At 34.3% G+C, this 26260-nt stretch overlaps 1 protein-coding gene across 8 annotated transcripts in view; it reads left to right on the forward strand.

Moving 5' to 3' along the window:
- Nucleotides 1–26260, forward strand: part of RIMS2 (regulating synaptic membrane exocytosis 2) — a 445769-nt gene that overhangs the window by 221032 nt on the left and 198477 nt on the right. For 3 of the 8 annotated variants that reach the window (XM_030967156.1, XM_030967184.1, XM_030967165.1), the window contains 6 exons: nucleotides 11353–11561; nucleotides 12917–13036; nucleotides 14858–14957; nucleotides 15684–15807; nucleotides 20466–20512; nucleotides 21649–21761. In XM_030967156.1, coding sequence (XP_030823016.1) covers nucleotides 11353–11561; nucleotides 12917–13036; nucleotides 14858–14957; nucleotides 15684–15807; nucleotides 20466–20512; nucleotides 21649–21761 — 713 coding nt within the window. Of the gene's footprint in view, nucleotides 1–10812; nucleotides 11562–12916; nucleotides 13037–14857; nucleotides 14958–15683; nucleotides 15808–20465; nucleotides 20513–21648; nucleotides 21762–26260 lie in introns of those variants that run through there. The other 5 variants (XM_030967175.1, XM_030967096.1, XM_030967104.1 and 2 more) reach the window with 2 other exon arrangements.

A 26260-nucleotide genomic window follows, 5' to 3' on the forward strand; every position in this document is an offset into this window, starting at 1 on the left:
GAGTCTTTGGACATATTATGGAGATAACATGATGCCTTTTCTGTTAGTCTTCTTTAGGCAGTAGCAGGTTAGTTTGCTAGCAGTTCATCTGAAAATGAAATTGAACTGGACAGTCACCAGGGAAATGTAAAACTTTGGTTTGAAGAGTTGTGTTAATCTGGATAAATTATATTGTCAAGTAAGGTGCGTACCTAAGGAAATGAGCAAATGAAGCAAGGGAGAGGATGCCTTGAAACTGGCTAAGTGTCTTACTCAACTCTGTCTGAAGTCAACTGAAGCCTTTTGAAGTATACTGCTTTGTTGTCTTAAATACATTTGTAACTAAAATAAATTACTGACCTCCCTTTAAGCAGTAGCCTCTGTGTTTACATCACAATTATGCACCTTCTATTTTGTGATGTAGCTCTTCTACCTGGAGAAGAGAAGGCTGGTCCAGCCTCTGCTACACAGCATGATTCCTTCTGAAAACCTCTGTGTGACCCAGACAAATTACATTGTCACTGCTTTGAGCAATCAGAGCCTCCATAGTGTGGGGCCTGGTCCAATTTAAGAGGCAGAATTCCCTGATGGTTTTGCATCTGATGATGCATCTGAAAACCCTGATGGTTTTCTTCTCTTATCACAAATTTCCAGAAATTTAAACATGAACAAGTAGAGGATGTGAGGGAATTTTCCTTGAAAAGTAGTGGGAAATACTGACCTTTTACTTAAAATCATTCTGGAAATATTTACCCTCAGGAGATATATTTTTGGGTAATTGTGATCATAGAAAAACAAGAGACTGAGATTAAATCCCTTATGTAACTTTTATTACAGCTTCAGCTACCATGAAGGCTATAATTATGAGTGTAGTTCTTGTTGACTGTGGAAAGGTCCCTGAGCAATGTGCTTCTTTATGTATTCAGCAAAATGAAATAATTGCAGAGCTAACATCCCCTATTCTTCTGTGGACACTTCTTCCATTGTTCTATATTCTTCTGAAATAATGAAGTCAGTGCAAATTACAAGGAAAAAATATACCTTTTTTCATTAGGATTCTAAATTAATTTAAAATGCAAATTACATCTGTATCTCTCTATTTATTACCTTAACAATCTTACCCTTAAATCTCCACAACATTTTTTAAACCATTTTGGTTTTCTTTGAAATACATTCCTATGGAATTTCTGTTTGAAGGAGGTTTCCATCCAGCTTGTATACATAGACATGAGCAGTCTTGGATAAATGTTGGGAATATGATTTTTTTATGTTTTTTTTAATCATAAAATAAAATTTACTGCTTATTTTGTGAGTGGATTTGTGTAAGTTCTTGCCATTTTCTAAGAATAGGTATAATAGAGCAGGGAAAAGACAACTAAAATCCGAGAAAATATAAAAAAAATCAAGCCCTGTATTTCTCATGTTTGGCACTGAAAGTTGTTTGGAATATTTCAAGGTGTTTGATGGTACATCTGTATGTCAGCGGCTCATTTTAAGAGGTTAATTGTAGCATCTTGTTAATTTCATTATGCAGACAGTCCACAAAGAACAATTCCTTGAATTTAACCCCGACTCCTGGAGAATATTCTCACAGCACCAGAGCTCTCCGGAGAAAAATAATTTTGCATTTAAATCTGCATTTGGATGATGCTCAGTAACTAATGAAAGGGGTCATTAACTGAGGGAACAATGATGTGAACTAGTTCCTTATTTAGGTTACACCTTTCTTTCTGTGCACAGGAGATCCATTGTGAGGATGGGGGACTTTACCATAGTATTATGAAATATTATACATAAATACATTTGTATAGGGACTAAATAAATGCTTCATGGCAAGCTAAGTCTTGTACCACCCTTACCTTCTGAATATTTAATTTTTCAAGCTGCCCTTCATCTTAATGTAATGTGTATGGGAATTTTCTTGCATGTATGTATAAACGTGTGTACATGAGCAAAATAACCTTCATTGTGCTTAAGTGTCTTAAAAAACAACCACCATCATTGGTATTTTATTTTTGCACATCTGTTCTTTAAGCTGTAACCCAGGTGTAACACATCACTGCTCTAAACTAATTTGATTATACAGTATCACACTGTCAAGCCTATGCACAGAAGGTATGAAACTAAATAAGACAGTTGGATATGATTTTTACTTCTGGGATCCACTGGAGTTTCATTTTCAGATTTCTGTTCATCTTTAAAGAGGTAATTAATTTCCTTCAAAGAAGATGGTTTGACAAAAATAACATGTAAGCAAGCTAAAAACAAAAGGTGTTTTTACATATACCAAATTACTTTCTTCATCATGACTGCTAAAGGGGAGATCAATAATTAATGATCCAATTACTAGTTTACAAAGGCTTTTATTGCAGTGTCAAGGTGATGAAAGAGCCTCCTGCACTGTTTTTATTTTTGCTTCCACTACAGCTAACTGAATCAGCAGATGCACTGCATATTTCTAGATCATTTATGGCATGTGTGCTGCCAGGGATGGAGGATGCTTTGGACTTACACCTGCTATTAAGCTCTTGTGTCTTAAAGCAAACAATTTTAAAAGTAAAGTGAATGTACGTTGTGTCTCCTGCAGTTTAGCTTTGAGAAGTTAGCAGGGTAAAAATTATACTTGTTTAGACAACCAGAAAGTTATTTGTACTCCACGTGGGAAATGTTAGGTCAGGTTTAAAGAAAAAAAAACCCAAAAAACTGCTATGACTTGTAAAGAAATGCTGTATTTCTTTGTTATGCACGGTGTAAAAGGTGACATTTGCCACAGTAGTTTTACTTCCCCGTTGATTGTTAGGTAAATTTTGAAATTTGCCCATGTCTTTCTGCATAATGTAAACTCAGAGTTACAGACAAGAAAAATTAATCAGTTTAACTTCTGAATGATGATTTACTATTCAAATACTAGTTGTTCAAGTATGTAATACAGAGGATTGTTTTAAAGGTTATTTTTATTTCTATTCTGAAATGTGCATTTCCTCATCAGTTACCAAGACATTTAGAGTGAATTTAGAGTGTTCTGTACCCAGTGAGAGTTTGTAAGAAATTATTTGTAATGCTACGCTTAAAAACATGAACTGGACCTTTTTTGCATTAGTCCTTCCCTTCAGCTGTCCTTGTGGGATAACAGCCATGTCCAAGGGTAAAGGTAAAAATGTATTTTCATCCCAAACAAAATCTAAGAACTGAACAGAAAAAAGCAGCAAGTGTCTGGAACTTAGATACTGGTTTGACTATTTTATAAAACTGTTTCACCTCAAAAATGTAAAAGTTGTTATATTTTTAATTTATTGTTATTGTTGATGGTGATGAATTTTTCTATTAGATAAAAATAATTATATAGGTTATTTTATATTGTTTATATCTTACTGAAAAATCACAAAATAAGTAATTCTTAATATTACTTTTTGGTAGCAAGATGTCAGTGATCTTGACTGGAAGTAGTGGAGGGAAAGGAAAAAGATGTGATCAATGAAACAACTGGGTGGTCCTCAGTCATGATATAAGGGTGGCTGCTGGACTGGTGATGGAAATTGATTCCAGATAATGATGTGACTATGAAAGGAGCCATCTCTACTTGAGTAATGTCTCCTTTCATTAGGATTAGCTCTACATGGGATAAAAGATAGGAAACCGTTATGAATAAATACATTTATGTTTCTTTAAACCTAAGCTAAGAAGACTTTCCTTCCTGACGTGTTCACTATTTCAGCTTTACTTATGGTTGATAGTTCTCTTGATGAAATTAGTACAGCTCTGTCTTGAGTACAACTAGCATGTTAAGTCCATGTCCTTATTTGTGAATTTGATATTGTGCCTCATGAAGACCCATTCCTTTGCTGTTTTTCTTGGCCCTCTGTTGTCTTCAATTTGCAAATTTGAAGCTTGCTTATTAATTAAGATATACTGATTTAAAGTAGCTTGGGGTTATTTTCTGTAGTAATTAGTGTTGGCATCAAAGCAGTAAAGATTGAAAGTAAATAAGTACACAATATAGGGGAGGTTTTTTTTGGTTTTTTGTTGGTTTCTTTTTTCTTTTTTTAATAAGTATTAGAAGGAGATATGCATATAGAAAACATTATTATAGGCTCCCTGTCAACATATTCCATTCCATTACTAAAAGAAATGAAAATGCACCTGGTTATACACTGCCTCTCAAAGGTAGAGAGCTTATTTCTGCCCAAATAGAAATAGGGTCACATTCAGGATTCAGTTCATGTGAATTAAATCCTATGGCCCTGAGACTTGGAGATGCCAGGCAGCCTTGTTGGAGCTACTCTGACAGTAATTTTGGCACAGTCACAACTTCAGGATTAGAAAGAGTGTATATCTGCAGAAAGCTGAGTATAGGGTAAGCCAGCACAAAGTGAATTGCAGAAGCAAATATGTCTACTAATGCTAAATGGAGTTTTCCTGAAGCTACTAATTTCTTCATTCTACTTATTCAGTTTAACCAAGCCTTCTTGAGTGAGTGTGTATAAAATGGTAATGAAAAGTCTAATGGAAATAGGTACTGAGAGCACACAAAACCCCAAACCTGTTTCCTAAACTTTACAGCTGTTTCTCACAAATTTTCAAAGTGCTCCAATTATGAACTGTCTTCACTTCCAGGGGGCTATAAGGCTTGTTTCCAACTAGCTTGTCAGGTTTTACTATTGCCTTCCTGTTGGCAGCAAAACAGTTGAATTTGCCCGGACCGGTTTCCAAGTCTGAGGACAGAGTTTCTTGTGCATGTGCCGTTTGGTTCCCAGTTGTGCAGCAGCTCCAACACATCACAGAAACGTTGGATTCTGTGCTTAGCAGTTGTCAAGATGGCTCATTTTTCTCAATCAGGATTTCAGTGATTCAGGAAATACAGGGGTTTTCCTCACCTTCTAGATCCCAAATAATTCCTCTGTGCATTATATCCAAGAACTTGTTGACTTTCAGTAGACTAGTCTGTGAAAATGTTGGGCTCGTTGGGAACACCTAAATGGGCTATCAGGTTTCAGCTGATGAGAGCATTTTCACAGTATTATACAACACTAAGCTGCTGAAACAAGGGCCAGATTTGAGATTCTTTAATAGGATTACTCTCTCCTGCATTGTTTCCTCTTTATATGAGTCCCTCATTCAGGTGTAGGCAAGCTGCTATTGCTTAAACTGGTTGCAGGCCTGAGATGCTGAAGAACTTGTGATCAAGCTGGCAGCTGCAACCCTAAGGTGAAAGGATGCATGGTTATAACATACAGTCAGGGAAGATGTGTGAGGTCAGCCCAGGAATACATATGTGGTCTTTGTGGATGTGAATAGGGACAAAAAAGGAAAAGAGACGTATTTTAAAAATAATAATGAAAGAGTAATAAATTGCTTTTGATTACTTGCTGCTGGGCATGATCCAAAAATACTGTCTTATTGAAACTTTTCAATGTGTGTTTTCCTTTGCATTCTGCCAAAAGAACTTCCTTTTTTCAAGTACAGGCTCTAAATTTTGTAATGGTGGAAGGAAGAAGGGAAAAAGTGAAAATGCTACAAGTAGGGTAAAAAGCATAATTTGAAATAAACATCTTCCTAAGATAAAATCTTAAAGATAATCAAGCAAGAGAGAAACCCATAGGATATTATACTTAATCAGTTTTAGTTTCCCCTGATCTTATTAGAATAGCAGGGAATTTATAACGAAGGTGTGCAAACCTGAAAAGTTTGAATCCTAATAAGGAAACAAACTGGCTGTGGTAGACTGGGACCACAGTATAACATGTCTGGCCGTCTCCCATAACTAAACTGTACCTGTTCATTTCCTTGTTGATTAAGTTTGTGTACTGAATCATATGATAGAGGTCATGGTGTGGCATATAGGGTCACACTTCAGGTGAGCGACACAATTGTAAGTGTATAAGGTCATCCAGCTTGTGTACTGAGCTGTGACCAAGTGTATTTGCCATGTTGATATGCTTTCTTTCAATTTAGTCCAAGGAAAAGCATGTATCAAATTATGTTTGATGAACAGACTGAGCATAGTTTTGTTTTAGAATATGTAATTTTGAAGAAAGCAATTTAAATCCTTCTAGCAAAACATAATTTAAAAAAATACTTCTAGTAAATATTCTTCTATTAATAGTGGTCCTAAGTCTCAGTTTCAGAAAGAGAACCAGAATGAAATAGACATGCTGAAACCCTTTCACCTTTACATTAGGTAGTCTTTACATCAAGAGTAATATCTTTTCTGTTAAGCAATTCTTGTAGTAGTTGAAAGCAGGGCTACATAGTTTTTGAGGGTAAACCAGGTTCTTCAAATAAAATCTCTTAGTAAGATCTTCCCCTGAACAGTATCCCTCAGAATAAAAAAAAAAAAAAATCAGGATATTACTAAGTTCTCAGTGACTAGCCCATGAGGTTACAGAGACATTTCTTTGGCAGCAAGCATCTCTATTCAATAGTTGTATGGTATCAATGTCATCATTCTTGCCGCAGGGGTATGCACCGTTACCTGCTCCCATCTCCCTCAGTCTTTTCTCTCACCTGCCTTGTGGAATGCAGCACTCTGCTGTTCACTAATGGAGATTTATACATTATTCTCCTAATTGGTGTATTTCTCTGTATTTCACTTATTAAAAGTCAAAATCTATTTCATCTCCTTTACATAAAGAACAGCTTCTCTTTTTTCGCTTTGGTAGGATCTGATCCTTCAGACATTTTCCTAGGCTGTTCCATGTTGAAAATTGACAAATCCAGAGAAATAATAGTTTTCCAAGAAGAAATGTTGAAATGCATGGTAGGAATTTTCAAAGCCTGCTACAAGCCCTGCAGGAAGGTGCTTCTTTTTGTAATCAGTTCTCAAACTTCATCAGTGACTGTGTTGGGAAATATTTCTGTGCTTTACAGTCAGCTGTGTGACAGGCAGCTTTACATTTGCTCCTGCACCAAAAGCTAGAATGTCCCTGAAATGTCCAGAGCTGACAAAGCAATTGTTTAAGCACTCATAGAATCACCTTCAGGCAGTTCTAGCTGTGTAGCTCTGGAGTCACCCACTCTGTGGCAGTCTGGATGGATAGTATTGCAAACACAGAAAGTAACCTGCTTAAATGGAAGTTCTCAATAGCTGTAGTTCACTTTTTACTTCACTCCAGAGACCTTCTGGTACAAGGCTGTGCTGGGAGCTGTGCAGTTAGGAGAAGGATATGGACACATGGGACACGTTCAGCTCACTGTACCTTATGCTGAAAATTAGCTTGGAGGGGGAAAATACTCAATTACAAGGTTAAATAATTTGCAGTTTTGAATAATGACATATATGTACCATTACTGGCTCAAGTAGTCAGAAGTATGTGTTCAGTATACACCATGTAGTCAGGTAGTCTTGTCAGCCTGAAGAATTTAAAGTTATGTGACCTGTCCTTTTTGGCAATGAGATTTGAATTTGAGAACAAGTTTTTGGCTTATTTGGTTCAAAGCAATATTATGTTTTTAGTTTTACTAAGGGAAACAGTTGACAGTTTAGAGAGGTCTTGCTTTAGGTAGAAAGGGCCTGGGTTATGCTTATATCCTGTGTGAAGATTTTGGGCACTTCAGAGCATCCAAACAACTCTGTATGAGTAGAACAGCCAATTACATGGAGTGCTCTGTCTAGCCTGTTTGGAAGATAAATGGCTCTGGACTTGACCATGAACTTAAACAGCATTCAAAAAAGAGTAGACATGCACCTTGTATGTTAGATACAAATTACTTAATGCTTTATAAAAAATACTCAATTATTGTATTTCTATGTGGAAAAGTCATTATAGTAAACAAAAAAAGAAACTGACCAAAATTCTTTTAAAATATACTCTAACATTCAAAGTTCCCATTGCTACAGGAAGGTCCCATTGCTGGGGTAATTAATTCATTTTTTTCTTCTACATTCATCCTGAATGTAGAAGAAAAAAATATTTTCCTCTGCCTGTTTGACTTTGTAAAGAGAAAATAAGAAAAGCACACTGAACACCAGTAAGGTTACAAAGGCTTCAGCTTAACCTTGTTTCTACAGAAGGGCAAGGTTACTGATGTGGTTCTCCCACCCTGATTAGTCCATGGATGCTTTCCATATACACATAGAACTCATTGACATTAATAAGAGCAGACCTCACATATGTCCTTTCCTATATCCAGCTGCACTCCTGAACTCAAAAAGCATCTGAATATTGTTATAATGGCATAAACTAGGACTGTATCTTACTTAGTAATGTATTAGGTTCCTTTTCCATGAATCATGATTTTGATATTATATCTTTTTTAATTTATCAACAAAGTGGCATTTTTTCCTGTGTAATTTCTGCTGCGTACCCTAAATGTATATATTCTCAATAATAAATATTTTCTGTAGTGGATGATTAATTTCTAAGAGAGCAGCAAGTGCATTTTCTGGTACTCAGAGTTACAACTATGGTGTCTGTGTAACAAAAGATCATGGTTTAACTTTTATTTTATTTCTTTACTTTTTTTTGTTTATTTACTTATAATTTTTTCTTGTATGCAAAGACCTATGTGCTTTACATATATTACTTTTAATTTTACAAGATTTCAAAAATCATTTACCTAGTCAAAATTTTAATATTTCTGGAACTTCCGTTGAAAAACTGATGTCCAGTGACTTTATCAAGCTATTAGTTTTATTTCAAAAAGTTGTAGGTATACTAAGCCATACGTGTCTGTCATAGAAATGTAGTATGCTACTGGGCTTCCAGACAATCATCCTTTTATTAACTTGCATAGTATTTATGCCTGTCATTTAGATCAATTAATACAGTACTAAGGGCAAAATCTATAAGATCTAGAGTGGCTTTACAACTTCTAATTTATATGATAATTTTTGGAAACATGTAACTGCATATTTTACACAGATAAAACCAAAACAGTGTTTGGATGGAGTTGTTGCTTATTTTGATTTTTCATTTTATAAATGCCAATTATTTAGTATTTAATGTGAGACACAACTACAATAAAAAAAAAAGCCTTCTACATCTTTTTTGAAAAGGAGAAGGGAAAATGGTCGAGCAAGAAGAGGGAGTGCTTTTATCAGGTAACAGGCTCAATTTTGCAAGTCTTCCTCTGGGCAGATTTAGTTCCAGGGCTCATAATTTGATGAAGAGTAACTATTTTTGCAAAATGACTGAATCTAATCTTTGACACATACTGTTTGTGGATGTACTATACAGTAATAAATGGGTAAGAGACTTGGAGTAAGCAGAAACCTGCTATACCAGCAGATGAACCTGGGACCAATGCTTAAAGGCCCCAGGGAATTTGTAAAACAGGCAATATGTAGGCTGGAACTCCTGCTATCCTCTGGATATCTCTAAATGTATATTTATGAGTAAGGACTAGATCTTCATGAGCTCACTGATGATTTCACTCAGTACCCCTTGAAGCAATGTCTGGAGGCAAAAGTAGCACTGGAAATTCCATTGCAGAAGTAGCTTTAGCAAAATGTGAGTAGCTTTCAAAAGAGTATTTCTTTCCACTTTGGCAGGATAGTCACACATTTAGCTGTAATACAGGCAAGATGTTAACATTCATGGCAAAACAGTTTTGGTAAAAATTTCCCATTTTTAAATGTTATCTTCCTTCCAACAGTCAAGAAACATGGTTAATAGATTTACAGCCTATTTATTATTTAGAAAATATGAATTATTTGATGCCTCAAAATAATTCTATGAAGTTATTTTATCATTGTTTTTATGAAAGAAAAGGCTATTTAATATGCTACGAGATTTCGGCAATATGTAAGGGACTAAGTTCAAAGTATCTTTTTAAAAACAAAGCCCTTGTATTTTGAATATTTCCTTCTTTAAAATGAAAATGAGACTTGATTTTTTTTCCATACAGGATATGAAAGTCTCTATTTTTGGAGGAAACAAGTGAGAAAATTGTATTTCTCATTGTACATATACAATACACTAAGTTGGACTTGATGAGCTCAAAGGGCTTTTCCAACCTAGTTAATTCTGTGATACCTCTCCAAGGAGAATGTTTTACTTTACTAAAGCCTCTTCTGGTTTTTTGTAGTTTTATGGAGCTGTATCTTCACATCCTTTCTGTAAAGTTTTCTAGACAAGTGTTAAGACAGTGCTAAGACTTGTTAGTTACATTTCACCACCCTACTGATGTAGTTCCAGAGGAATAGGCTGAGCAATGTTGTACCAGGATCTGAAATAACAGAAATAAAAAAATGTTTTTTGAGGTCTGTATTAAGGAACCCTGAATTACTTTGCCTTAGTTTGGTCAAATTTGATAGAAAATGAAACATTTGTTTCCTCCACATAGTAATATAAAAATATTATGCAGCATTCAGTAACAAAATATTTTTCATGTAACAGGTCGTAACAATGATGAGGGGAAAAAAAAGAGAGAAATATAATAGTGCAGAATGTCTGGGCATAATTTACAGTTTAAAGTACCTACATAAAAGAGAATGTTTTATTAAAGTACATGAGTCATTCCCTAATTCTTTGGACAGCATTAATTTAGATCTCTTCTTAAACTGTTTTTCAAACCTCGCTTTCTACCATGTCTGCTATGGAGGTTAAATTCTGACTCTATGAAATATTTATGTTTTGTCACAACCCTAAACACTCCCGTTTGTGGGGTACCTGCGCTTACTAGAATTCATCCTTATATTTGATCAGTAGACAAAGCAAAGTTAATATGCTTTTTTTTCTCAATATAATGTCTAGATTTTTTTTATTTAGCCTTCCTTAACATCATCTACTGCAAAGTGGATACAGTATGCCATTATTTTAAGTATTTTATTGATGTGATTAGAATAAATACTGATTTGTGTTAGAAAAGCAAAGAAATAAGTTCCTTAAGACATTCTGTATTCAAATGATTTCCCTTCTGGATATTCTATTAGAAATACAAATTGCCTTTTAATTTTATAATTTTATAGGGACAATTAATAAATCTGGTGCAAGGATGCTTTGCTCTGTGCATAATTTTTGCACTCATCAACACACACAAATGTATCTTCTTCCTCACTGTTTTTCATATTCCATGTACTCTGTTGTTGAAGCCTTAACTTTTTCTTGGAAGCCCTTTGCAAGTCCTCCTGGCAGAGGTTATGAATCAGATAGGATAATAAGAAGTCTCTACAATTTTACTGTATCTTTGTTTGTCCTTCCTTTCACCTTTCCTTTACTGCACTATCTTGTCTGTCTGATTCTCGCAGGAGACATGGATTACAACTGGTTGGACCATACGTCTTGGCATAGCAGTGAGGCATCCCCAATGTCTTTGGTGAGACATGTGGAGCCTTACCATTTAGTTGCCTTTATCATTTTACATTTCCTTGGTTTTATTTACACCTTTGCATGTTTTCTTTTTTTGTATCCTTTTTTTATCCCACACCTATAGGGGACAGTCAAAGGGGAAAAAGAAAAACTAGTGAGCAGGCAGTTTTGTCGGATTCTAACACCTTATCCGAGAGGCAAAAGAAAATGGTGTGCTTTGGTGGCCACTCCTTGGAAGAGGACTTGGAATGGTCTGAGCCTCAGATAAAAGACTCTGGGGTAGATACGTGTAGTAGCACCACTCTAAACGAGGAACATAGCCATAGTGAGAAGGTACTGAGATTATGGAGCCTGCATTTTAACCTGCTCATTTGGTCTTTGTTTGCTCTCTGTCACTCATTAAAATAGTGCATAAAATAAAAGATAGGGTGTTTCTAGAGGCAATATAGCATTTCTCAAGGTGCAGAAAAGAAAAACAAATGAAAAGTCTTTGCATGCTTGCAGCTTTTACTGTTTGGCAGCCTAAGAAAAAAAATTGAGAGGCATAAAGGAATGTTGTTCTTATGGTTGCAAATTAGCATATCTTGATATTACCTTCAAGAACAAAGTAATTAACAATAAGGATTCTACCAATTGGCTTATTTGATTTACTATTTCCAAACTCCTGGGGCTGAAATTAAATTAATAGTTTAAACCCCAGGTGAAAAAGGGAGAAAATTGGGTCTCTCTGCACAGAAAAGTTGTTTTTCTTTTTTCCCTTTCACTGTCATAGTTGTTCATTTGTTTTGTTGCCATGTAATTTTTGTGCAGTACTGTGCAGAATTAAAGGCTTTGCCATCTGCTTTGGTATTTTTTATATTTGCTTTCTGTTTGGTGGAGATTATGCTAAATCTTTTTAGAGTTATTAGTTGTAATGGGAGCAGATTTATCTGTGCCTGCTAATTTTGCATGAAATAGAGCATGAAATAATATTTTTCTGTGAGAAAGTACTATGATTACACAAAAGAAAATCTGAACAATTCATTAATTAGGCCAATAGACAAGTGTAACTGTGCCCATGTATAGTAATGGAATAATAATGCTCACTGTAACTGTGCTTCATGTGTGAATTAATTATTCCAAGAAAGAAACAGAATATGAAAATTAATTAATGAATATACCTTTTACCAGTATTTTTAAATTCGAATCTACTACTACTGAGAGAAAGTAAAAAACTAAAAATATTTGTTCGTCTTGGATAAAAATTGAAATGTTTGAAGTAGTGGAAAAATAAGATATTTCTGGTATCAAAGTTTCAGTTTGAGTTAAACTTCTTTTCCAGTATTATTCTTATAACAGACTTTTAGCAAAGTTTTTCTCAGTACTCAGGTGTAAATCTCATTGTGTGTAGATAACTATGGGTATTTGTCTGTATCTGTCAAATCAGGATTGAAAGATCATTCTAGATGTTTACAAATTTGATTTAGTAAAATAGATAATGGTATTAAATATTAGACATCCATTTTGATGAATGATATGTCCAAATAAATATTTTCCAGCACAGTTTTCTGTCATTTTTATATTAAATTTTAATGTAATCATAATACTTTCATAGCATTTTTAAAATATATCAGCAAATGAAAAGTATTACTGAAATATTTTTCATTAAAATGCTACTCACTGTATTTTCCATTAACACCATATGATAGCATCCAGTAACTTGGCAACCCTCCAAAGATGGAGATCGTCTCATTGGTCGGATTTTGTTAAATAAGCGACTGAAAGATGGAAGTGTGCCTAGAGATTCAGGAGCAATGCTTGGATTGAAGGTTGGTGATGAACAATTTTCAATCTAACAACAACTAAGTTAAACTAACTACTTTTATAGTTAAAGTATTCTCATACTATATAGTGTATGCATACCAATATTGATAATGCCTTATCATTCTCCAAATTACAATATAGACATAATATATTCATTTACCTAGAGTAATTTTGTAGGGTCCTTGACAGAATTAAAAAATTGTGTTTTTCTGAAAGACTAGACATGTTTTCAGATGTTTTCTGAGGATGTCTTAGCAAAGTGCAAATTGAACCCTTGCTAGGAAAGCAAAGTCGTGTGTGTCTTCTTCAGTATGGAGCATTGCACCATGGTATAACTTCTATTTCCCAAGAGAGAGAAGAAAAGTGAAAAAAAATTATCTCTCTTGAAGACCTGGGGGACATCTGTGAGTTAATGACATTTCAGTCCAGATCAGAGTATGCCAATGGAACTTGCTATTTGAATTTTTCTCTTCTCTGAAGAGATTTGCCACATTTTAAAAACACAAAATGGAAAATTGTTTAATATTTTTGGTTTTTATCACAAAATGAACTCTTTTTTATGTGTTAACCTCTTTTTCATGATGCAGTGCTCTTTAAATACATTATTAATTATTTCTAGCTCATATATTAATCTCAATTTTGTGTGATATTATTATTTGCAGTCCCAGAAATGCTAGTACAAGAATGAGAACAAACTATAAACAGTGAAAGAAACAAACATGTATTTATTTTGATTCAACATCATTGCTGTGAGAAATTATTAAGGAGTTTAAATTTTCTGTTCTCTTTTAGCATGACTCTTACTTCACCTCAGGTATACAGATTACATTATTGTCACACCCTGTGATAAGGATTAAATCAGTGTGGTTATCTATTACATATGCTAACATGTTTCGGAAAGGTTTAAAATTTTTATTTAATTAATAAATAATTTTATTTGAAGTCAATGGAGAAGCCAGTTGAACATCAAGTTTTAAATGTTTATTTTTTTCTTGTTAGAAAATGCAAGAGAAAGGATTAACAGCGCCATTAGGAACCACTTTTTGTTTCAACATCTATGTTAAAATTTCTAAAATCTCATATTATGAAGATGAACTCTTCAGTGAGATTCATTAATAGTTCAGATTCAAGAGTAACTACTTTTTAATCTCAATAGACATCTGGAAAGAGTGATTTCCAACAGTTATCCCTGACCCGAATTTTCAACTATTTGCATATTGAAAGTAAACTAAACTGGATTTAGTATTGCAAATTTTAAATCCCAGTGTGAAGGCCGTTAAGAAACTTCAAGAATTTGAAGGTTATTCAGTTATTACTGATTCTGATATATAAGTCTGATTGTAAGATAAATATTAAGGTAAAACCTGTTGAAGTTCCCTGTAGAGAAATTTTCAGTGTCACAAGTGTTTTCGTGTGACTGGCCAAGCCAAAGGGAATTTCATTGCTTACTGTGAACATCCTGAGTTGTGTTACATTAATATATCTTTTTCCAGTTAAAAAAATAGCGAAGTGAGCAATTAAATGACCAATAACTTACATTGTTTTGGGTGGTAGTTTATAATACAGTGAGACAGTATACATGTATTTGCTGAAATTTAAAAGCTTTAGGATTCTCTATTTACATTGTTTTTCAATTGTACAAATTGCTAGAATAGCTACAAAAATAACCTGCCATAGCCAAACTTCTGTGGGGTTTTTTTCAAGTGTATTTGTGTTACCTGGACTATATAAAACCCAAGGAAAAAGCTGAATTCTTTCTATTGCCAGAACATTTAAATAATCTAAAGTAATTTTCATACTGTGAAAATACTTCCTGTTTGAAACAGGTAGTAGGAGGAAAGATGACTGAATCAGGTCGACTCTGCGCATTTATCACCAAAGTTAAAAAAGGAAGCTTAGCTGATACAGTGGGGCATCTTAGACCAGGTATGTATCTACTACAGATCTATACTGCTGAGTTTCTTTTCTGAAGGTGATAACAAGCGAGCAAGTTTAATTACATGTGAAATTATATTGAATAGATGTGATGAAATACTGCAGAATTCAACCTGACACTGTTACTAGATGGTTGCTTTTATAAAATATACATTCTCATACTGTTCAAACAATATTGTAACACTTTTGCTCATTTTTATACTCAAAGTAATATTCTGTTGATGTTCTCCCCAGTCATTTTGTGGTGCATATTTTGTTTAGAGCAAACCAAGCTATGACAAAGGTATGAGCAGAACCATCTTGCCTAGGAAGCGGCTTCTGCTCCAACATGCAAACCATAGATTGCTACACTGGAATGTTCAAGAAATATTGACATAAGAACTATCTGAACCAAGTTGATGAGATATGATGTTTTAGTTATGAATTTTCTAAATAGAATGTTGGGATTTCTGTGAGCCACAGCTGCCAAAGCAAGTAAGAGCACCATCTAACTCAGTAGGGGTCTGACTGATTGTATTATTGTTTCACAGAACTTTACATGTTTGAAGCTGAGCTGCAGAAAACTTTTAATACTCAGGTTTTTCCTGCATGAAGGTTTCCAAACTTGTTCTGTAACACAGTTTTCACAATCAAAGAAACTGACAGTAGATTGGGTTAAATAGTAGTTGTAAGTGCTGTCCACATCCAACTTCCTAAGCACAGTGTTATTACTTACAGGTGATGAAGTATTAGAATGGAATGGAAGGATACTACAAGGAGCCACCTTTGAGGAGGTGTATAATATCATTTTAGAATCCAAACCTGAGCCACAAGTAGAGCTTGTAGTTTCAAGACCAATAGGGTAAGTAATTTCGTGTATTTTTAATATTAAAAATTATAAAATTTTTTACTTTTAGGATGGAGTATATCAAACATTCATTAACACTGTAAACAGAAAAATCTTACGCAAAATTCTGTAAACCAAAAATGTAGCCAGAATGATAGATCATGCCAGTGAGTAAAAAGAGCGGGTGTGAAATCCTGGGTTCTCAGAGTCTTGGGCATCATCTGCTATTATGGTTAAAAATATGTTCCCTTTTCTGGCTTTTCAGTTGGTGAGCCAGCCTATATTGGCTCTGAAACTGTGGCTATACTCGTTGTTGTGATTCTTGACTTTTGATTTTTATATCTCTATCCCCATTTTTTATAATACATCCGTAAAATTATGAGATCATATTTGGTCTAAGAACTGATGATGAACTGCATTTATTGAGAATCTGCAAGGTAGAATTTTGTGTGAAATATAGTATGCTAATGAAAAAAAATCAATATGCTTTGGAAAGTCTCAAATCCACATTTACATCACCTTCATCTGTGGAACTATTAAATTATTGCTTGTTATGCAGTACAGAACACACCTTAATGAATAGTTAGAATTGTATGGGGTGTTTTCTTTAGTGCTGTACATTGCCCATTTTTATTAAGCTTCAAACCTACCTCTCAATGTCTAAACTTTATTTTTTCTTGCATAGCAGTAGTCGCTTTGTTGTATTGGACTTTACTTCCTCTTCTTAAACTGTTCTTCCAAGTTCCTACACCCTAAAGGCATATGCATCACCTTTTTAATTCTCCATTGGAAAGTCCATATCTGGTCACATCAGGGTTGTGAAGAGGGGAATGATTATCACTGATTTTGAAGATATTTACAGTTATTAAGAATTTTCTTTTTTTCCCCCAGAATTTTTTGTGATATATGGGACACAGAACTGGACAGGGTGATAGGTAATATCGTCTAGATTCCCTTTCCATTTTCGGTCAGACCAGATGATCTTTCAAGATCACTTCCAACCTGGACTGTTTTAGGATTTTATAATTACATTTAAATAAATATATGTATCCGTTTATTTTGTATAAGATGCACATTAACTTAACATAAGAAAACATGACTAAAAATTAAGAAGCACTAAAAAAATCTAGAACTATATAATCTGAGAATGACATTTCATTGAGGATGACTGTTGGGGTTTCAGCTATAATAGGAACTTATTGTGTTGGACACATCAGGAGCTTAAAGTGTAGGAATTTAATTTGGTATGACAATTTTAAACAAACTTGAAAATAATGAAAAACTAGCTTTATCTTGTCATTGAGATGAGAGGTTATGTCCTGCATACATATGGAATTGCAACCCCTTTAGGGTAATGACGGTATCATCTGTCACATCTTTGCACAACTTGGGAGGTGTGGGTATAATAGTAATGCTAAGGGACAGACTACATTACTTGTCTCAGAAAAGGAGGTCTCAAAATAATTTCATGCACAAATCTTCCATAGTTATCTCTCAAATAGAAGTTTATAGCAAAAGTTTCAAAGAACAACTCACATCTTGAAAAAACCCATTTTAAAAAATCTTTCTGCATTCTTTTCACTGTGTAAAATCTCCTGTATTATTACTTGTGCTTTTATATTTACTGTCTCTTTTTCAGCCTCCTTATCATCATGCTCTCCATTATGTTGCTGTCACTTGAGCAGCTCATCTATAATTCCTTAAACCAAATGCTGTGGGCTCTCAAGATGCCTTTTTCTGCATAACCACTTACCTCATAGTCTGAAGAACTGAGATAAGATCAGTGATAAAAGAGTTGTTCAGTGTATTTGATTCCCAGTGTCAGTTTGCAGTAGATATAGAAGAGTCTCTGTGATGAATACTTCCTACAAATTGGTAGGTTTTAGATTTTGGTTAGGTGTGTGTAACTCTTAGGAGTTTGATATTAACAGCATAATGTCAGAAATGTTTTTCATGAGGTTAGAGCTGGTGAAGTAGAAAGACTATTACTTTTTTCAGTTTAGAAGATTTCAGTTCATAATGTTGTTCAAATGCACAACAAAAATTAATAGGTTATGTTTGTCCAAGGAACCATAACTTCATAAGATTGTGTTCTGCTCTGGGAAGTAAAGTTTCAGTGTATGTACAATATTTAAAAGTTCTTATTTCCAAGATATCAGAAGTGATGTTTATTTTATTAGAATTATCGATGCCCAGTTGAAGGGTTTTGTTTTTGTATTGAGATAAATCCTATTATTTATAAGGAGAATTTCTTGATGGTTTCATGGCAACACTTTAAATAGTGAAAGAAATCTTCAGTTGCCAGAAATTAACTTAGCTGAGAACCTGTTCACATCCTGATATTCTGAGAACAAAACCAAATTCCAGTCAAGACAGTTATTTGCTTTTCTCTTTATTATGGGCTGAGTGCTATGAAAACTGAAGATGACAAGCTGAGCTGCCAAGGCAGATAAAATTGAAAGCCATTCTGAAAAAATCCCAACAAATCAAAATGTGCCAGTTTATTATGCAATTTGTCACTTTTTAAATCTTAGAATAAAAATTGATGGCCAAATTGCTAATCAGTGTGAGCTGGCTGTCCCTTATGCACAGGAACTTTACCTTTTTTCTGTCTTCTAATTCTCATAAACAGAGAACTTAAAATGCATGTTATTTTCATGGTTTCTTCTGTTTTGGATTTGGAAGAAATAATGCACTGACTGTGTTTTAATAGTTACTCTATACAACCTCTTTCCAGTGGAACATAACTTACTATGCAAAGAGTCTTTATGAAACCATTTTACTTCTCCTCCATCTGTTTATCTCTATGAGAGTTCCTTATAAGAAAAACCATTCACACTGCCATGAAATATGGGGATCTGTATGCTTTAGGAGTGTAAATGATAATGTTCAAAGCTCTCAAGTTTATTTTTTCAGCTATCTATAAAAAACTCCTATTCACTCTGTTCAGAATGATTTATGTATTATAAATGTATCTTTTTTCCCGAGGTTTTCTTGTCAGACTCATATGGTAGTTTTTTTTGTACTTAGGAGTTAAGCTCAAGAGTGTAGTTCTGAGTCAATTACTAGGCAAGTATTGCATCCTGTTATAAATTCTCCTTATACACAAACTTAAATATTTGCTTCTTCTTGTGAGTTTCTCACAAATTTTGGGTACTAACAACAGAGATTTTTTTCTTGTCTGTAGTGGGCACTTAGAGCAGTTTCATGCCTTCTGGTTTATTTCAATTATTGGATACTGTGCATCAACTCACTTGGAAAGATTCCTCAGTCTACATAGTAAAGCTGTCTTTCTAGTGAGTGTTGAAAAATGTTTGGAAAAGATATACTGAAGGTATTCTGGAAAAGTTTTGCTAAAGAAAATAGATAAGTTATTTATGTATCATACTGACTCTTTCATTGTATGAAACCGTAGATATCACTGGAACTTTTTTCATTTCCCCTTCCTTTTCATTTACCTTTGTGGTGGGTTGACCTTGACTGAGCACCAAAGACTTGCTCTCTCCATTTCTCTCCTCAGCAGGACTCGGGGAGTAAATAAGAGGAAAAAGTTTATGGGTCACTCAGTAGTTACCATTGTGGGAAAAACAAACCTGAGGAAGATTATTTTTTTAGCAGTTACTAAAATAAAAGAATACTGAGAAATAAAACCAAAACTGAAACCCCCTTACCCCTACCTCTCTTTTTCCCACGCTCAAATTCACACATTTTTCCCTGGTTTTTCTGCCTCCTTCTCCACAAAGCAGTCCATGGCATAGGGAAAGGGAGTTGCAGCCAGTCCTCCTCCTCCTCCACTTTATGAGCTGTTTTGTCCTTTATTAAATACGTTATCACACAGGCACCCAAGGAGCCAGCTGGGCCCAGCATGGTGCAGCCACAACCTCTCCTCACCATGGCCATCCATCAGAACTGGCTGTGGCCTTGGAGAAACCAACTGCCCTGAAACACACAACAGGATGTAAATATTGCTTTTTCTGTGACTCAGAACTGAAGCTCTTCATCTTGCTTGGTTTTACTCAAATAGCTCTGAAACTGTTTATTAGCATATTGATAGTTTTTATTAGCATACAGTAATGGTTGCCCTCCCAGAGGAATAGTGTATTCCTTTGCTTGGGGGGATGTGATTGAGTGATTAAAATGATGTGGCTCTGCACACAATTTAATACAGGTGCTGCAACATGTCTTGTATATGAAAGAATACAATTTTGCCAAATGAACTTATACATTTTATTTGGTTATGGAAAAGGTAAGATAGATTGAATTTGTGGTTCAAGTTCAGTAAAGAATGTACTGGGATAGCCATGACTGGCAGCCGAGTATGTTTTGGTGAGGGTCCAGTAGATTTGATTAATGTATAATGTCATTGTCAAGATACTACTCACAGTTCTAGTCTACCATTAACTCTGAGATTGTTCTTTTATTTACTGAATTATTTTATTTGTGACTCTGCAGCCTGTCTCCTGCATCCACCAAATCTTTTCTGTAGGATTTAAGTTGACACTGAAATTATTTATACTGGATAACAGATAATCATCCCAGTAGCTGAAGACAGCCAGCAGATCATGCACCATTCCTGAGGCATTCCATGGGATTGGGAAGTGTTATAGTGTAACTGAAATTTAAATATGCTTGTTAGATGAAGGATCAGCCTGTCTTAATTTTCCTGATTTCAGGGACATTCCCAGAATACCTGACAGCACACATGCACAGCTGGAGTCCAGTAAGTTTCAATTGTGGGGTAGGAAAATCTTCTCTCTCTTTTATGTAAGCACAAATAGAATGAAAAATGTCCTCTGCAGTCAGTATAGGTCTTGTCTTTTTGTCTATATTTGTCTCAATATGCCATCTTACTGTATTATCAATCTACCTTTGTTTAATAATAAGCTATCAAAACAGAATATTGTGATTTAGATTCAACATTGGTTATAAGCTGAGATGAATTTTGATTGAAGAAAATATAATTCTAACTAATATATAAAAACATTAATAGCAATTTTTAATTCCTGTTCTCTTGCTTTGCATTCCAATAGCATCTTATAAACTAAAAATGGGAAAGAAATGTATTTTGTTTATAGCCTGAGTGATAGCTACTTTGAACTCAGAATACCCTTACTTTATTAGAGCCACTCACTGCTACTTAAATTGACTAAACCCATTTTTCATGTAGGGAAGAATAACTTGTTCTTTGGCTTGGATCTGATAAGATGGATTTCAGCCTGGAGTTATTTTTATCATTATTTTAGAATGCTATTATAATAGAAGCCAGGAATAAATGAAATGACATAAGGTTGATTACAATAATATGAAAAACTCCTTCAATGGCTTTTTATTCATTGCCAAATTCTTAAAATTAATTTTATGTTTTGTGAGATGTGGATTGTCTTTTGTATTTATAAAAACACTTTTCCTCTATGTTTTGTATGTCAAAACTTGTCCTCTGACCATTTTCAGACCTTGTAGATTTGAAACAAAATGTACAAAACCATTGCTTACATCTTGATATTTTTGTAAAAATCTAATTAAAAATTAGTTGATTGTATGAGATAATAAGTCAGAAGACTGAATTCATTTGACCACAGTGAAGTGTTTATTTTTGGACCTTCAACTTACTGACATAATTACAGTCAGAATTATCTGAATAATCTATATTCCATTCTATAAATAAAAGCTCCTGATTGCATCTGATCACCAAAAGATTGAGTATCATCATTTGGTAATTTTAAATAGATTTTAAAAACTTATATTTATCACAACTTTACTGCATGTTTGGTTATATTTCTACCATTTCTGTTTAAAGAATGTTGAAATATGTGCATAACTTCTACTATGTATAAAATATTTTGTTTATAATTACAGGTTCTAGTTCATTTGAATCTCAAAAAATGGACCGACCTTCTATTTCAGTGACTTCTCCTATGAGTCCTGGCATGTTAAGGGATGTTCCACAGTTCTTGTCTGGACAACTTTCAGTATGTAAACATTTCATTGATTTTAATGTTGTACTTTTTGCAGCATATACAACTCTTACTGTAGTGCTAGCTACAGAAATTTCTTGCTAAACTAGCTAAATTTTTTGTTTGATGCTATACATCTCAGTCTAGGCAGGAACAGAATTTCATAATCATATTCCTTTTATTAGCTTTTGGAAATTTGATATATACATGTATATGTATCTGGTAAGCTAGACTGGTAGAGTCCAATTTTCATAAAGGTCTTATCTTGGCCTCCAGTTATGTTTGTGCTGTTGAGAGTAAACATTTTTTCAACTGTCATACTTGTGTGTAGAGTTGGTAGATTTTATTACCTGTGTGCCTGGATGTTACAACTATTTATTTCTTATGCACTAACTTTCATATATAAGTTCCCCAGATATCCCTCTGATATTTTACTCATGTTGTATTCTTTGTACTGATGTTACTCAGTTTTGTTCTTCACTCTCACTGAGAAGAAAGTTCATTATGTGAATATTTTCTTTTAAAGGGTACTTTCTTGTAATAAACTGAAAAAGTTGGGTTTTGTGCATCTTTCCATGTTATTTAAAATTCCAAAGTGTGATTTTTCAAAAGTGTTCAGTGCCCAACATATTGAAAAGGAAAGGCAAATGGAAGGGAAGCAGTGCAAAACTGCTGTAAAGAAGTTTGAAAACGTTACATTCATGTTACTTTCAACTTGTATATGTTGAGTGTACCATAAAAATATGCATAAAATCCAAGCAGACTGTTTCTAGGTCTCACAGAAATGGTTTATGGTATAGATAGAGGAGACAGAGAATATTTTTGTCTCTTCAGTGGCCATGTTGGCTCCATCTTGCAGTGCATGAGACTTTATTTGTTTGCTCATCAGAAAAACCATTTACAATACATAATTTTCTGTAGTTGTTGTACTTAACTGCTTTGAAAGATTCAGTGCTTTGGATAAATGGAAAACTAAAAATCTTGACTGCAGAATGCAGAGCGCTCTGCAAGAGTACAATGACAAGGGAACATGAACTGTCAAAATACACAGACCAAAGTTTCTAAAAACCTTCTTATTTTTACAAGACAGTAAAAATTGTTGATAGGGGAGACAGGGAAGAAAGAAATTCCTTTTTTCTAAACTTCATAAAAGATTAGGCTGTCAAAAAGTTGTGGTGCCTAGCTTCCAGCAGGAAGTTCAAGTGCACACACACGATGGAATAATTGTCCAAATAGAAACCCCATAGAACTGACTTTCTCACTTTCTCAGTTTCAGATCCAAATCATCATGAGTTTAAGATTAGGATTTTTTAGTGAAGTCAGTAAATCTTTTGAGTTAATGGTTTCGTAGGGTACTGAAGTTTAAAATATATAATCACAGTATTGGGAAATTTTGAGGTATATTCTAATTTATTGAGAATAACAGAGATCCAAACGTTTTATTTCTCAGAATGGCATATAAAATTCAGTGTTTAACTCAAGAAGGCATAATTCCTATTTTTATTTATTTTTTGAATGTTTCAATATATAAATGCCTATTCTAAAATGTCTTTTCCATCTAAGGAAACCCAATAATATTACGAGACAGTAGAAAATCTTTCCTTTTTTTTTTCCTTATCTACTGTTTGCAATTATGTTCAATACTCTCTACTTCATATTATCTCTGTTTCCCTCAGAGAGCAGCTGATATCTGTCTGAGAACACAAAGCTCCAGCTGGGTGAAACTCCAGTCAGAAATCCTCTGTAACTCTCTAAAGTTGCAATTTAGACATCTAAAATTAGTAGACAGTTCGAAAGTTTGGATGCTTGTCTTGTCTGGCCAGCTAATGAAACAATGGAAATAGCTGTATTTCATGTTAATCATGTTAAGGACACAACCCAGCTCCTGCTGCTGTTGGGTCAAGACTTTGGGAGGGAAGTACTAAACTTTTTGCTTTGCTAGCAAAGGTGGATGTCATAGTGTCTGAAGATGCTCTGCATAGGTGGCAAAATGGGATCTAAGTGGGTAAATTGCAATGTATAGGCTAATATGTACTTTTAGAAATAGAGGACCTTATGAGAATTGAAATATTCTACAGGAAGAGGGTTTTCAAAACAACCAATGTAGTTTCTTTTTGGTCTGATCCTTTAAGATAGTTTTGAAAAATTAAAAATGCTGTGACATCAGATTTGGGTGATTATGTTCTTGAAAGTACTATGATGAATCATTTTTCCTTCACTTTTTATTATTTGGGTTTATAATTTTACAATTTTTAGAAGTTTTGAAACTTTAGAAGAGTTAGTGAAAAAATCCTGTTTGTAAAGTTGGAGATGTTTTGAAAAATTAGAATGGACTGTGAGATTTTCTAATATTGGACCTTTAACAAAGGTGAATTAGTAAGGTAAAACTGAATTTTAAAATTACAAAAAATATTTTATTTTGAATGCTTCAAAAGGTATGTGCTTCAGTATTTTGGTTTTCCATGTCTTAATTAGCTCTTTTCTAACAGAACAGTTGATGGATCATATATTCATTCAAAATAGCTGAGTAAGGTAGAAATGAAAGGAAATACTAAATTCTGAATGTAATTGTGAAGGTGCTCTTTATGGGGAGTGCCTAGACAGAAGAATAACTACAGAACCCTGGCAACAAATGAGCTGTAAATTAGTAGATGAGGATGCTGTTCTTTGTGGAAGTGGTGAGTCAATAATATGCTGGGTGATGGTGGCTGAATTCAAGCAACTGTGATGGATCTGATGGAACAGATGAAAGGCAAGATTTTGGAAGTGGCTTTTGTATTTTCTGTGCCTTTGAACAGTAGCATGTGTCCTGAGGAGTTGCTGTTAGTGCAGCTGTGGTTACTGGCATAGGCAGTGAAACACAAGAGTTGTAGGCAGAAATGGAGATAACAACGGTTTGGATGAAAGTCTGAAGTATTTGAATGAATACTTGAGTATGGGCTTATTCAGGCAGTGCTCTGGATCCTTAAAGCATTTTTATATATAAACAGTATTTTGGAATCTATTTCTTTATGTTCAGTATGGTTTTGGCTGGTTTAGCTGCAGCAATGCCACTGTAGCATTCAGGGATGTCTTTCTCTGTCTGTTCAGCCTTCCATGTTTTCCTCTGTATTGGCATTGGTCTGTGTAAGTGTTTTCTTTGTGGAGGTCACAGTGTCAGTCTAGAGCTGACTAATAGGATTGACCACAAAGTAAACTATTGCTCATAGACAGGAAATCCTCTCTACATTAATCATTATTCTGCCCAAGTACATATTTAATTAAACAAATTATGTGCAACTACAGTAAACTATTGTGTGTTATAATTTGCTAATATAATTTATCCATATTATAATGTTTTATTTTATAGCACTTTTTATTCATGTTGTTTTTCAGGGGAGTATCTGACTGTTATTGCAATTATAGTTTTTCTATTATTTGCTTTGTCTCATTCTTGTATTTTTTCACTGAGTTGTTTTTCTGTTAATATAATTTTGAAAAAGTCAAAAGGATTCTTTGTATGTTGGTGCTCTTAGCTTAACTACTGAATTTTATCTACATTTTTGATACTGTATGAAAAGTATAACTTGAAATTCTTTTCCAATAGTAAGGTGTAGGGAATAATAACATAAGACGATGTGAATGGATACAAATATAAAATCACAGTATAAAATTTTTGTACTGGTGGAAGTTCTAGCAGAAAAGGGGTGTCATTTATAAAATTAATCTATTTCCCTGTACACTTGAAACAGAGAACCACTTCAATAGATTTTCCATACATATTCAGTTTATAAATCAATAAAAATAAAGTTTTAGTAATTATAGTTGTAATATATGCAACATAATTGAAAGCCTTTTGAATTGAAAGGTACATTATGAAGGGCCTATATGTCAGCACATTGAGGAGATGAGATTAAATACAAAACATGCTATCCCTCCCCTTTCACGTGTACTTTTTCCTTTTCTTCCTTCCCTTTGTACCTCTATAAAATTAAATTGCTGTTGCTCTAACATCAAAACCTGGGAAATTCTAGGTAGTGCACGTAATATGTTGATTTTCCTCCATTTCCAAGGCAGAATATGACAGGTGACGACCCTTGGTGCATGGTGGGAGAGATTCTGTCCCTCTTAGGATTGCAATATCCTGCGATAATTTATTTTTTCCCTCTTAAAATGGAGCTGAAGCAAGCTGAAGATCTACTTTTATTGTGACTAGGTCACATTCTGACACCCTTAACACTGGGCTCTGCAGTCCTGCCTGTGCAGAGTGGCAGGTACAGTGCAGCTGCTGCACCTTGCAGAACGCAGGGAGCGCATCAGACAAAACCCGTGATCCAGACTACCAAATTTTCCTATGTATCCTCTTTCTTTGATATAAGAACAGATTACTTCACACATTTTGTAGAACAGATTTCTTGATCATCTGTGCATGCCAAATAAGCAAGGAGGGTGGCAGAAGCATCATCACAGTGCCTATTTCCATGCTTTGAGTATATTTCTAATGGAAGTGAATACTGAGTAGTAGCTTCTTTCTA

Source organism: Camarhynchus parvulus, chromosome 2, assembly GCF_901933205.1.
Source record: "Camarhynchus parvulus chromosome 2, STF_HiC, whole genome shotgun sequence".
Lineage (NCBI taxonomy): Eukaryota > Metazoa > Chordata > Aves > Passeriformes > Thraupidae > Camarhynchus > Camarhynchus parvulus.